Genomic DNA, 14138 nt, shown 5'->3' with positions numbered 1-14138 from the left:
AAAATGATTCAATTTTATTCATAAAATTATGCAATCATTTCATCAATGTTTGTTATGACGTCACGTTAAACTATCGTCTGTAAACCGACTTTACAGACAACAATTTTTTTTCATTGTCTTCCAGTCCTTCAAGGAGCATGAAATAACATGTTTAAAGGGGCTTACGCCACAGTCAGTATCCGAGGTGTGAACCAGTCCGTCGTAACGAAAAGTGCAACGCCGCAGACTGTCGCTAGAGCAGCCGGCAACAGTCCTCAACACACACTGTAATTTTTTTGTAAATGGAACGTAAATATTCCTGTAAAGTTACAGATATTTGTAAATTCGTACATTTACGTGAAAACAGATGTATCTGTACAAATTAGTGTTCGTAGTAATACTGGGTTCGGATTCTTACACGGACATTCAAGGTTTTTGTGTTGTCCCAGTACCTCCATTTGTTAAAAAGTTATTTCTTTGAACCGTTTCCCAGGGATGGATTTCCATTACGCGACAATTATCGTAAGAAACACTTAATATTGTCTCGAAAGGGGTGGGGGGGGGGGGACGTATTTCACGGGTGCGAAAATATAACCGTGGCCATGCGTAGCTCAAAGTTTCAATACTTTTCTCGGCAACTTGGATCGGGTCGTCACCACAACGCCGAAATACCACAACGCCAAACGTACAATAACGCCGAATACCAAATTGACCGCAACGCCGACAGCAAGAAAACTGTTATGCACCACAACACCGAAATACAGTAACGCCGAAAAATGTTGCTGCTTGGAAGGGGGGGGGGGGGGTCACAGGGGCAAAAATGAAAAAAATACTGAAGGAATTTGTGTACCTAACCTAACATAGCCTAACCTTACCTAACCTAACCTTTGTGGCAGTCCTGCAATGACATTTTTTCGGCGTTAATGTATTTCGGGGTTGTGGTACACAGCAGTTTTCTAGCTGTCGGCGTTGTAGTCAATTTGGCATTCGGCGTTATGGTTTTCGGAGTTACTGTACGTTCGGCGTTGTGGGGGATCTCGCGGGAACAAGATGTCGGGTTGGAGAGGGGGGGAAGTCGGAGGAGGGTGGAAGGGGGAGGGAGGGGCGAGGCGCACGCGACAAGCTACCCCGTGCGAGCCCAGCCCTTGTGCTGGGGGTGCAAGGTCAGGCCACGGCCAGCCCCCTCCCCCCTACACCCCCCCCCCCAGTCCCTGCTCAGGGCAGCCAAGGGGCTGATGGCAATCACACGCGAGGCTTTCTGCAGGCCCCCCCTCCACCATCGTGCAGTCACGTGACACTGCCTGCAGCCGAGCCGAAGGTGCGCCCGCATCGTCAGACTGTCTTGGCTCTGGGTGAGCGGGCGTTTCGTATGTACGAGCGACATCTGCAGTGTGGATGTCGCGAAACCCGAGTTCGCAAAGCCCAAGGGAAACGGGAAACTTTATAGTATTTACTGATTTATGAATTTTAACAACTTACACAGTATTTTAGATTTTTTCCCCCTTTCAAGGTTTTTTTTTTCGCTTTTATCGCAACCGTTTTATTATATAGTTTGAAATTTTGGGTCTGCAAATAAAATGATTCAATACGGTCGACGTAGCTGCGCATTTCTCTGCTTTTTTTTCCTGTAGTTAATCTTGAGTCCTTCCTGTACTGCTGAAATTATTAAAATGGATTTTAAATACGATAACTAGGAAACGAGAGAAATTTCTTTTCTTTTTTTTTTTTTCGAAAAGAATCAAGTGAATTTTTTTATTTTTTTTCCTTTTGGACGGAACTTTCCGGGAAGTTATGTTCCGAAAGCGAGCTGTTTCCCAGCCGTGCCATGTTTGCAACAGTTTGGCCAACTGTTGAAGTTGGCGGCAGCAGGCGAGCGATGCAGCCTCACTTTGCTTAATGGTTTTAACAGGTTGGCGTGCATGCCAGGGACTGCCCCGGGAGTACAGGTGTGACGTAGACCATGAACAGCGAGAGTTCACCTGGAGATAGGACGTTACGGAACAGATACTGGAGCGTTCCAGAAGCCAGTGACAGTACTGTTCTGTGTCCCACCACTTTTTTTTTACCTTTACAAAAGATTACTTCGGAAAGTAGTTGCAAAGTAACAGTTAGCAATACTACAAGAAATATATTGTAACTTTTTTGACGTGACAACGTCTAATAAATCGATTAACGCCGGCTGCACGCACGAAAAAGTGTCCCGTAACGCACATTGTTCCGTTACGCTGTGTCCCTTTTACGCACATTGTTCCGTTACGCTGTGTCCCGTTACGCTCATTGTACGCTTGCGCCGCATTTATCTCTCTTCCACTCGACTGTTTATAAAGTGAAGTGAAAAGTTAATGTGGTTTTCATTGTTTTATTACAACAACAATTTCGGCAATAAATGTTAATTATTCTTGCATTTTAAAAATCTGATTACTAGTATAATTTCAAGTATTTATTCTTTTATCATTAAAATAAAAATGATTCAATTTTATTCATAAAGTATGCAATCATTTCATCAATGTTTTGTTATGACTTTGTCACGTTAAACTATCATCCGTAAACCGACTTTACAGACAACCAATTTTTTTGTACAACACGTGGCTATGGTTATTTTTGCATGTATGAAATACGTTTTTTACGAAATGTTGCTGATAACATCTTACAAAAAATATCCCATAATTTCATATTTTAATTGATGTTTATTTTAAGAAAAAATTTTTTAACTGTGGAAAAGATAATTTAATATTCAAAATTTTGAGTTTATTCTGTTTTACAATGTTTACTGTAAAGCTATTCGCAGAACGGTTTACAAACATCTTTAACTATTGGAGGTACTGAGACAACACAAAGCATAAATGCCAGTATTACTGCGAACGTTTTTTTATAGTGATACAGTTGTTTTCTTGTTAATGTAAGAATTCATAACTATCTGTAATTTTCCATGAATATCACTTCCATTTACAACAACAAAAAAAAAACATTTTCAGCGTATAATTACGCTGGCAATGCTTTCGACATAAGTAGTATGAGTTGTTTATTTGCCAGTTCTTAGCTCGAACTCGATGGCTGGATGCTGCGTGGATGCTAGGGCTTTTCTATGGCAGATCTGACAACTCCGCTGAATGCAGACTAGGCGTATAGGCTTTGGCCTGAGACGCACTCAGAGTCTTCTACAACTCGGACCCCTTCCAACCCGGTACACTTAGCACAACTTAGGCTAGGAAAAAAACTCGATAGTTAGATATTTTATCCTACTTTTTTCGACATCAAATTTATGACACGTAGCAGTAGTTAGTCTAAATATATATAATTTTTGTAGATACATTTAGAAAGTTTGTTTTTTGGTGAATCTACAAGCCGCGAATCGATATTCACCGAATTTGTTTATTAGCAATTGCAAAACTTTTCCTGAAAAATACGACACTAGTCAACTAATATTTTATTTGTGAACTGCTTAAAGATAAAATTTTCTCTTCGAATATATCAAGTAACATTTTTACAGTTCAATTATTAGCAGTGATGGTTCGCTAAGCAATTATTTAAACAATCTTCGACAAGAAAGTATTATTGCAGCATTTTTAAATAATAGCATAAATGTTTTTTTTATGTTATTGGACAAAATATGGCAAATTTTTTTAAGCAATTTTTTTTCGGAATTGCAAGTGGTAGTCACTGTACCACATTTACGGCAATGAGTTCATGGTTTAAAGCCCATTATGCGCAAACATGTTTTATTTTACATTTAAATAAAATGTATTAAATGCCTTTCTTTGTCTCGTATTATACATTTTAAGCTTACAATACGTTGTCTTGTAACACAAGTTTTACGTTCTAGCAAAAGCCTTTAACTTCTCTACAAATATAGTTACTACCTTTACTTTTAATGACATAGTAGCGTTAATTTTCAATGGTTCATATTTCAACAAATGTTAGAGCCAAAAATATTTCGCGGATTTCTTGATTAGCAAAGTAGACTTGAATAACATATACATCTGCTTCAGTTTGATGATTGGACTACGTACTCTTGAACGACCCTGAGCAAGTTACAAAGAAGGAGGAGAAGTGGTTACCTAATCACCGAAATAAGTAACTGTTATCGATCAATGAGCACTTTAAAAAGGTTTTATTTTTACTAGCTAATGCCCTTCATGCGTTGAAATGCCCAAATAAATATTTTTTGTAATTTGTTTGAAGTAGGTACACTATATACAAAGTACCACTATATATCTCTCTCTAATTTTCTATCTATCTACCTATCTCTCTATGTATAACTCTGTATCTCTCTATCTGTTTATTTTTCTCAATCTATATATTTTATCCCTGTATATATCTCTATCTCTTTTCTCTATATACCTATATCTAAACATCTCTCTATATTTCTATATATGCCACTCTTGCTATATTTAATGTATATTTTACCTGTCACAGGTGTGACATATGTATAAAAAAACACGCGCCTATTTGAATGTAACATTGAGTCAAAATTTCAAAGCAATTGGTGAAGAACTTTCGGAGAAGAGCTATTTTGTGCGAACAAAAAGTTACGTTTTTATTTGTGAAAATAGATAGGTCTGGAGGGAAATGAATCCGTGAATTAATCGTGCCGCAACAAATGCTGCTTGCCGTGATAAAAACCATTTGTTGTGGGAAAAAAGAAATCTTGCATACAGTGTGGGGATTAGTGCCATTCAAGCATAACCAATAAATTAACAAACAAAAAAAATTGCAATAGCATAAACATTGAGGCTTTATTTACAAGTAAGTTTTGGCGAGTGTACATTGCATGGTGGCGGGCAGGTGCGAGTGCAGTGCAGTTGGCAGTTGGCAGTTGGCTGGTCCCGTGCTCGTCTTGGGCGAGTGAGAGAGCGTGCAAGTGCCGGGCGAGAGAAGCACGGGCGACTCAAGATGGCGGCCTGCCGGGGTACGGGCGACTCAATATGGCGGCCTGCAAACCAATCACACGCAGCCTCCTCGCACCAACCGTCAGAACCATAGACTAGGGACGGACGTAGAACAGTTCCGGTCTCCAGAGCACACTGGCTTTCTTTTTTTTTTTTTTTTAATTTTCTTTTTGTAAATGGAAACAGAAATATACACGTAAATTTACAAAGATATTGGCACATGTTTACATTTGCATGAAAACATCTGCATCACTACGCAGTAATACTGGATTCTCCCAGTACATCCAATAGTTAAATTTACTTGTAAACCGTTCGCTGTTTAGTGAATTTTAACGGGATGGACAGTATTTAATTGAAATTCCTTGTCCAAAAAATCAGTTCCAATGCCGGGGTTTTATCGGAGCATTTCCTAATAGTTCAAAATGCCCGGTTGTTTCCTGCTGCTGTCTGCGCGTGATTGTGGCAAGCAACGTTTACGACTTAGACAGCCAATTTTAATGGGTGGCGGCGCAAAAAGTATGTGTGCTTTTTTTAACGTCTCATCGTTGTCAACCCGTTGTATTCGTCAGTGCCGTGATTATTTTTACACGCTTTATATTAGCTTCACCTGTATGTTTGTAACCGACTCCTTTGGGTGCGATTTTGACCCACTTCAAACAGCCAGATTTCATTCCAACTTTGTAGATTTATCGAGGACCTATGACAATACACTAATTTGATAAGATTATTCCATTATTCAATTTGTAAAATTGTTACGCAGGTTGGTACTGCGTAACGAGGAAACTCGCCCCTGCGGGCTAGTGGGATACCACCCGCCATACACTGCACGGACTCGGCGCGCGAATTTCAATTGATGCGCGTTGGATAGCAGATCCTCGGGTCCACTCGTGCCGAATCGCCTTTGATCGGAGCACGTGGACGTGGTCGGAAGTTTCCGAGCCGCGTTTCCGATTCAGGATGTCCAGAATATTCCTCGCTGTTTTAGTATGGAGCGCAGCGAGTATATAAGCAGGCTGCTAGCACGAGTTCCACAGAGTCTTCTCTCAACCGGCTGCGTGAATAATGCGGTGACCACGACCCGCACCTGCGATCATCGACGCCGAAAGGCTGCCCGCTGAGGTCTTCAAGCTGCGCACGGATCCCGAAAAAGGCGGTCAGAGAGGCCGCAAATTATACAAGTCAGTTACGGACTTGGTAATAATTCAGTGGTAGCCCAGTAACGTAAACGACAGCGGGTGACAAGCAGCACACGATGTGCTTGCAGAAACACGACATGATAGAACACAGGTGGACGCGACGAGCCAACACGGCGAGCGAAGCCCTGCCTGACTGCGCGTAGAGGCCACCGGCCCGTGTGTCCGCGAGCCGCTGTCGACCTTATCGCCCCCTGGAGTCTGCGTCGAGCAGGCGGGTGGAGAAGGGCCTTAAGTCCCCCGCCCACCCGGGCACACGCGCGGCGCGCAGAGCTCCAGGGAAAACAACGCGATTACAAAACTACTCAGGATATCCGAATGTGGGTCTGCTTACGAAAAGCATTTAAGAGTTCGCTGAGGGCCGAAAAGTACTTTTGATTTCGGATTAAGTTTTTAAACTGTATTTTTAGAAGAGTTAAAATGGCTCAAACGCATGTTTTCAGAGTAATTTTTAGGCGTATGAAAACCGGTACAGATTCTTGAAAGCACTTAAGGGACTTGCATCACACCTTTATCTTCATTTCTCGGCCATATAATGTAACGGTCACCGCTTTAATTTCACAGTTGTTCTGTACTAGTATTACAAAATATTATTTTGGAAACCAGTTGCCAAGAAAAATTAGTGATGCTACAAGAAAGACATTGTAACTTTGTACAACACATACGGTATATACTCATGTATAATCCTGAGCATTTCTTACAAAAACTGGCACATAATTTTTAATTGATATTTCAGCAAGCATATTTTTTTTTAAACCACGAAAAAGGTAATCAAATATTTAATAAATTGGGATCTTTATTATGCTTTATAAAGCTATGCAGGGAAGGGCTTACAAACTACTTTTAACTATTTGAGGTACTGGGATAACAAAAAGCATAAATGCCTGTGCAAAAAACCGAAGCCGGTGTTACTACGAAAACACTATTTTGTAATGATACAGGTGTTTTAATGAAAATGTGCAAATTTACTAATATATGTAATTTTACGTGAATATTTCTGTTCAATTTACAACCAAAAAAAAAAAATCTACAGTGTGATCGGACCTGAGTCGGTGTCTCGCCGTTACGTCAAAGAGAAGACACGTGACACTGACATAGACAGCGCGAGCTGCAGGCCTGCAGAGCCATTCCAGTGGTTTCCTTTTTGGACGTCTTCAACACAGAAACCGTTACTAAAATCACACGATTCCAAAAAAATAAAAACACTTTCTCATCCACCATCTTGGAGATCTCGTCGCGCATCTTAGCGCCGCGATGTTTTGAGAAACACCGCTTTGAACAACTGCAACTGGAGATGCAAGACCTCCACTGGGAGCCGGAAATCACGTGACGATAACGAAACTGAACACACGTGTGTGACGACACGTGATCACCAGGGAAGCCTTCATTTCCGTGATCACGCATCCCGTCAAGGTATTTCACAGAACAACTCCAGCTTTTCCCTAGAGTTGCGTACGGTTGCCACATTCCCATCGGTCCCGCGCACAGAGAGAAAAAAAAAAAAAAGTTTGTTCGAACGAAACGAACATCTGTTTACACAAATACTTACTTGCCATAACAATTTTTTTTTTGTTTGTTTGCCAACACCTAACAAAAAAAAAATGTAAAGTCGAGTTGACAAACAAAACTTTTCTCCCGGTGCGTCGACGGCGGGTGAAACACCTGTCAACGAACACAGCCAACAAGAACGAGAAACAGCTGCAGTTAAAAAAAAAAAAAATTTCGACGTGATAACGTCTCATAAATCTACGAACGCTTTCTGCACGCACGAAAAAAAGGCATGACTCGTTGTCACGTTCCGCCCGAGCCGAGCGTGCAAGAAGAACCGGCCAACCACCGCGCGAAGAAAATCCTTCTATAACATCGAACCGGTTAAAGGCGGGGCTTTTTTTTTTTTTAACTAATTGTTCGTGATTACATAATATTTGAAAATTAAAAAAAAAGTATGCAATTTTTTTTATCCAATGTTTTCTTATGACGTTATCACGTAAAGATTCATCGTCCGCAAACCGACTTCACAGACAACCCCCTTGTGAAACACCTTGACGCGGAACGAACTCGCGAAGACTATCGCGTGTCCGACGGTACGAGAGGGGCCGAGTGTCGCGAAGCCCCCCGGCACTAGTAGCTACCTCAGCAGGCAGAGGGCGAGGCGAGCCGTCGAGCCCATGGCGCGGCGTCTTCGGCACTGGAGGGCGGCGTCGGGACGCCGGCACGGCGGGGCACCGCCTGGGCGTCACGAACAACCTGCCCCCACCCCCTCCAACCCCCTGGCATCGACCCGTCCAAGCCACCCCCTCGTCCATTCACGCGCCGACCTCCGGCTTTGAATACACATACTGTATACAAGTCGCGAGTGGATAGGATTTACTCTACGTTTTTCAGAAGCGTATGATGAGCAGCTTGGGAACTTCACCGCTGCAGTGCGCTGCCGTAACGCCCTGTATCGTCTTAGGTTGTTATTTACACGTTAGAGCGCGGCACTGTCGCCCGCTGTCATTTCCCGCGCACCACACCACCCATCATTCACTGCTGCTCAAGTTCGTTCAAGGGAAGGGGTGTTTGAAGAGTTCGACACTTGTCCGCTAGGGACCACCGCGAGTCGATGCCCCTGGAGATGGTGGCGATTGCGGCGGTGAATCGACCAACTACCTCAAACCGTATTAGAAATTTTAACCTGGGCTGGCGACTTCTATACAGTATATATATTCAAAGCCTCCAGCCCCGGGGGGCGGTGTGTAGGTACACCGACCTACAACAACAACAAGTAGGGACTGGCAAAAATTCGCCAGGGCCATGCATAGAGATCGGAAAAAATTCGCAGATTAATTTAGCGATAGTCTAAAATTCATACACATGCACCTTTAAGCGGTTTTTCCTAATGAGTAATGGAGACTCTGGGCCAATGAAAAAACCCTCAAACCAAAGAAGTGACGAATCTCCGGGCAAATCACCAGTTGAGACGACTCACGAGTCAGCAGCCAACGAACTGGGCGTTATTTTCCCGAGTATACAGAAAACTGTGTAGGACTATCCTGGAGATTGTCGAAACCGCGAATTTTTCAGGTCTCTAGCCATGTATATTTCGCGAAAAGATTCCGAGACTAGCTGAAAGTTAAAACATCTGTAGCATCGTCTGTGTTTCATGATTGGGTGAGTTTTTCTTTCAGGTACATGTCGATTGTTAAAACGCCAATCACAGTAATTCATCGCGGCAGAAAATGCGTCCTGAGCGGCAAAGACTTCTCTCGCAGGCGGCCGCCAATCACAAGGAAGAAACCTCTGGTGCGGGTGTAGGTACCTTGTTGCAGTCTAATAGGCGTTAAGATAAATTCGCGAAAAATGCCTGCCCCTAAAATTCGCGTATTCAACGACCTCCAGGGTAGACTCCACGATCCTGTGCACACTCGGGCAAACGTCACCTGTTCATTGGCTGCTGACTCGTGATTCGATACTGCTTTGACTGAGGGTCTAAAGTTGGCCCACAGTCCTCCAGGTCAACAGTGAACCAATAGCAGGAGTTGCATGAAGGAATAGTTATTGCATTGCATTTCAGCTTATCACGAAATGAACCCGCGAATTTTTCCGGTCACTAACAACAAGACACCATACAACACTTGAACTCTATCGATACTATCGAGTCTAACTAGTTAAATCGATACATAGAGGTGAAGCTCCAACTCATGTAAAGAAAAACAAAGGGGGTTACGTGATAACGTCATAAGAAAACATTGATGAAAAATTGCATACTTTTTTAATTTTCAAATATTATTTAAAGTATTTTTGCAAAATTTAATCAAAATAATTTGTAAAAATATAATTACGAACAATTAGTTAAAAAGGCCGCCTTAACCTGTTTGATATTATAGAAGATTTTCTCGCATGGTAGTTGGCCGGTTCTTGCACGCTCGGCTCAGGTGGAACGTGAGAATTTTTCGTGCATGCAGCCAGCGTTCATCAATTTATAAGACGTTATCACGTCAAAAAGTTAATGGGTTGAGCGCCACCTCACCTAAATAAAATTAATCCGAAAAGAACGTACATCGCACATACGTAGGTATAATCATTCGATATTAACTTTGATTATTATCGATATGTCGTTGACAAACCCTACTAAAAGACGTAGTTGAAGTCATTTTATAACCTCGTCATCGTCATATTGTTCCGCTCAAAATATTGCTGAGATCGTGTTTGATAACGTCTGATGATGTATGAGGTTCCCGTATGAATATATTTTTTTTTTCAATTAGTAATTTAATCAATTAACGAATTAGAATACAATTTACTGATTTTTTTTCAAACATTGTATTAAATAAAAGAATTAATTTATACATGTTTTCGTTACAATAGCCAGTTAAGTGTCTTGAATAAAAAATAAGTATACGTGTAGGGATGATAAAATATATTTTTGCAAAACTCCGTTCCCCCGGAGAAACCCCCGGAATGGCCACCGCATGGGGAGCCCAAGAAAAGAAACTGGCTCCCCATTTGGAAGCCACCTGGTAGGTTTTTTTCTGTTCCACCCACCGTTTCTTTGGTAGCCTGACTTGTTACAAGGGATTGTATTCCTACCAGAGAAAATGCCACCATTTCGTCTGGGCAATCCGCCTTGGAGGAGCCGGGGCGCGAACCCGGGTCCTACAAGTCACAAGGCAGGCGCTCTACCCCAGAACCAGAGCGGTAGAGCGACGATCGGCAGTCTTCTTAACACTGATAAGATGTTATTCACACGTGTTTATTTCTGGTAGTTGATTTGGGAAGCAAATATGTAGGACATTAAAAAATTATTACTCGCCAGTGATGTGTAACATCTAACTTCGGTAAACAAGAAATTCATATGTTCTCATGTTGCAAATACACTAAAAATACAAAACTTGGACTCGAAATTTAACACAGAATTCTTTAAAATAATGCCGAGCTTTATAAATATACGTAAATTGTGATTTCAACTACATTTCTGGACGCTAATCACACGTAGTTTCCGCACCCGCCGCTAGAATTCGCTGCCGAAGCAGCTACGTCGACTATCGAATTATTCCATTTGCAGCGCTAAATTGTAAACTTAGTAAAGAAAGTCGGTAGAAACGACGAAGACATAAAAAAAAATACTAAATCCCCGGGTATGGGCATGATTTTCGACTTTGGATTTTATTATAATTAAACAGTTAATTCTATAAATTTTCCACTGCCATCTGACACAGATGTCACATGTCCGTTTAATTAAATGCTGTATGCGGAGAGTTGAGATGTTAAACATTAAAAATTGACAGCATTTTTAAAGACTACTTACAAGTAAATATTATATACGTGTTTTTAAATATTATACTTTGATGAATAATTGAAAATTATTATAATTAAAACATTTATATATTGTGAATATCAATTATATAAATTATGTTTATAAACATTTTAAAGTATGTTTATATGAGGGAGTGTTTGTGGGAGGTTTAGTTAGCCCTGCTGGGTGCTTTGACCACTACAACGTGAAGTTGCTGTCCTTGAGGAAGGGGGGGGGGGGGGATGAACTCCCGATCACATTTTATTGTTCTTTTAGCCATTTCAGCGTACAATCGAAAGGCCACCATGCAACCTCTTTGGAACATGCCTGTGTATTGGGAAAAGATTTTATCGTACGAGGAGCACGAATAGATATAAACTGGCAGATTGCCAAGTTCCGAGTTCGCGTCACGGTAGTAAACTATCCCATTGTAGCTCTCTCGACATCCACGAAGACCTTTCGCAAAAGAAGAGCAGATCTCCAAGTCCCTTCACTTGAATTCCACTCGTCCATTCACTGCCGTCGCAGAGAGACCAGCAGCAAGCATTCAGCAACGATCGAGTGAACTGAATCTCTTCTTGTCAACGCTTTTCTACCTCCGTGCTCATGATGTGCTTGCATGACGGTTGAGGAATCGAAAGACACCAACATGATTTAAAAAATTTTTCTTACATTAGAAGAAATTTGTAACTTTCATTTTTAAAACTTCGTTAAATCATAATATGAAATTTAACACGGTGTGTCCATAAAATAATGTCCCAGATTCAATGGTATATTGTAACAGTTTAATTTATACTTTTTACAACAATCATACATGAAATAGGAGGTAAACTGGCCTATTTTTTTCTTACAAATGTTCAATATGTACACCTGAAGTTATACGGCTCACATCCGACATAAAGTACAATTCTTCCCGTACTTAACAATTCCGGAGAATTATTACTCGCCAGTGATGTGTCAATATCTAACTTCGGTAGACAACAAATGCATATGTTCTCATGTTGAAAATACACTAAAAATACAAAACTTGGACTCAAAATTTAACGCAGAATTCTTTAAAATAATGCCAAGCTTGATAAATAAAGTGAACGTGGAGGCCAGTGACAAAATATTGTCTCGTCGCGACAATCGGCGGGTAGTTACGTCACTCGGGGGATCACAATCAAGCATTAAATGAAACGTACGTTGAACTGAAATTACATATTCACTCTTAGTAAATTGCACAACACGAAACGCTTTTCGTTCAGGAGTAGCCATTTAGCTTAGGTGGCGCTGCAAGCGAGAAAACAATTGTTTAGTTACTTTTTAATTGTAACCTTGAACCAAAACTCCATCCACAACGCTTACAGTTGATTCTATAACTGGGACATCTTTTTTTATAGGCATACCGTATAATTCCAGAAGGTAATAATGACTGGTTGTTGAAAATGCTGTAAGTCTGTGTGGCGTTTAGTGTTTAATTTAGTTTTGTAAATGGCATCTGTAATAAAAATGTAAATAAAAAACATGTGTTTTTTAAATCTCTTTATGTGTGATCTATATTTCAACGAATGCAAGTTTTCAATAATAAAGGATGAAAATTTGTTTGGCATACAAACTTTTGAACTCAATATGGCATTTTTTTGGTTTAATATGTGTGTATATGTATATATATATCCCTCAACACTGCAAGTTTGTTATACTGCAGTCGTTATTCGATGTCAATTTTCCTACTTCGTTTCATAAGTAGTAATCGTTTTATAGTTCTGAGAAAAGGTGTAAAATTCATAATGATTTGTTTTGAAAGCGGCATATGCTTTCACTGTGTCATAGTTTAGTAACGTAAACGCGGTAGCGTGTGAAAAAGATAAAATAGCAGTCTTCTACATGCATAACGTCTGCATTATTTAAAGTTTTCGAAACAAATTCATTTGAGAAACGCAAGAAGATGAAAGTTTTTTGTTTATGCACTTAACATTTGACATCGTCTGAATTTTGCTTGTTATCTTTTTCTGTGTGTTCCTTTCACATTTTTTTCTTTGTCCTTCATATTTTCTTCCATGACACACAAATAATCACTCATGTCGTGACGTAATTCGCTAAAAAAATAATAATAATAAACGAGCGCCCTGCGTATATATCAGAGGAAATTCATCACCGGTTACGCACCGAGAGAATAAAGTTGTACGCAAAGGAATGAAGGGAGGGGAAAAAAAAGTGCCAGCATGATTGTTGGTGACACGTGTCACTTGCGAGTGTTGATATTGAATTTCTACCCCCCCCCCCCCCTTCCCATCCACCAGCATTCACCAACCCGCTCGCATAACTACCTTCACGTGAGCCCACACACGGGCTTATTCGGAGTTTTTGAGTAAGGTGTGTGTGTGTGTAAGAGAGAGAGAGAGAGAGATAGACGGAGGCAGCTCCAAGCATCCTGTATCGTATCCGTGTTCGCTGGGCCCCTCGTCAATAGGCGCTGGCCGTGCATGCCAGCACAGTTAAGCCCAAATGACTCCACCCATTCAACCAGCAGCGTCCAGCTGTACGCCATAAACCCCCCACCCCACATACACACACACTCTTCGCTCATGAGGGATTACCTCCTGTCAGCTTGGTTTTTATTACTTCTTCCCCCATTTTTTTTAAAGTAACAAGCCGCAGCGCTCAATACAGCTTCCGTATTGCATTCCATGGGTCGAAGTTCCATGTTCGTGGGCTGGGGTGATGATTATGACGGTCCTGGTCGCTGCCATTAAATGTTTTTGCTATATTCTCCCGGTGGTTCCAGAGTACAACCTGTTAGAAAAAAACAACCAGGAC

General features: G+C 41.1%; 1 protein-coding gene across 1 annotated transcript in view; it reads right to left on the bottom strand.

The window, feature by feature from the left end:
- Positions 1-11960, bottom strand: part of LOC134540284 (glycine receptor subunit alpha-4-like) — a 37397-nt gene extending 25437 nt beyond the window's left edge. The window contains exons 1-2 of the mRNA XM_063382942.1: positions 11936-11960; positions 8194-8290 (exon numbers count right to left, since the gene is read on the bottom strand). Coding sequence (XP_063239012.1) covers positions 8194-8290; positions 11936-11960 — 122 coding nt within the window. The remainder of the gene's footprint in view (positions 1-8193; positions 8291-11935) is intronic.
- Between the last annotated feature and the right edge of the window lie 2178 nt (positions 11961-14138).

The sequence above is a fragment of the Bacillus rossius genome, chromosome 16 (genome assembly GCF_032445375.1).
Source record: "Bacillus rossius redtenbacheri isolate Brsri chromosome 16, Brsri_v3, whole genome shotgun sequence".
Lineage (NCBI taxonomy): Eukaryota > Metazoa > Arthropoda > Insecta > Phasmatodea > Bacillidae > Bacillus > Bacillus rossius.
The sequence above is the reverse complement of the archived record's forward strand: the minus strand, read 5'-3'. Positions and strand labels throughout refer to the sequence as shown.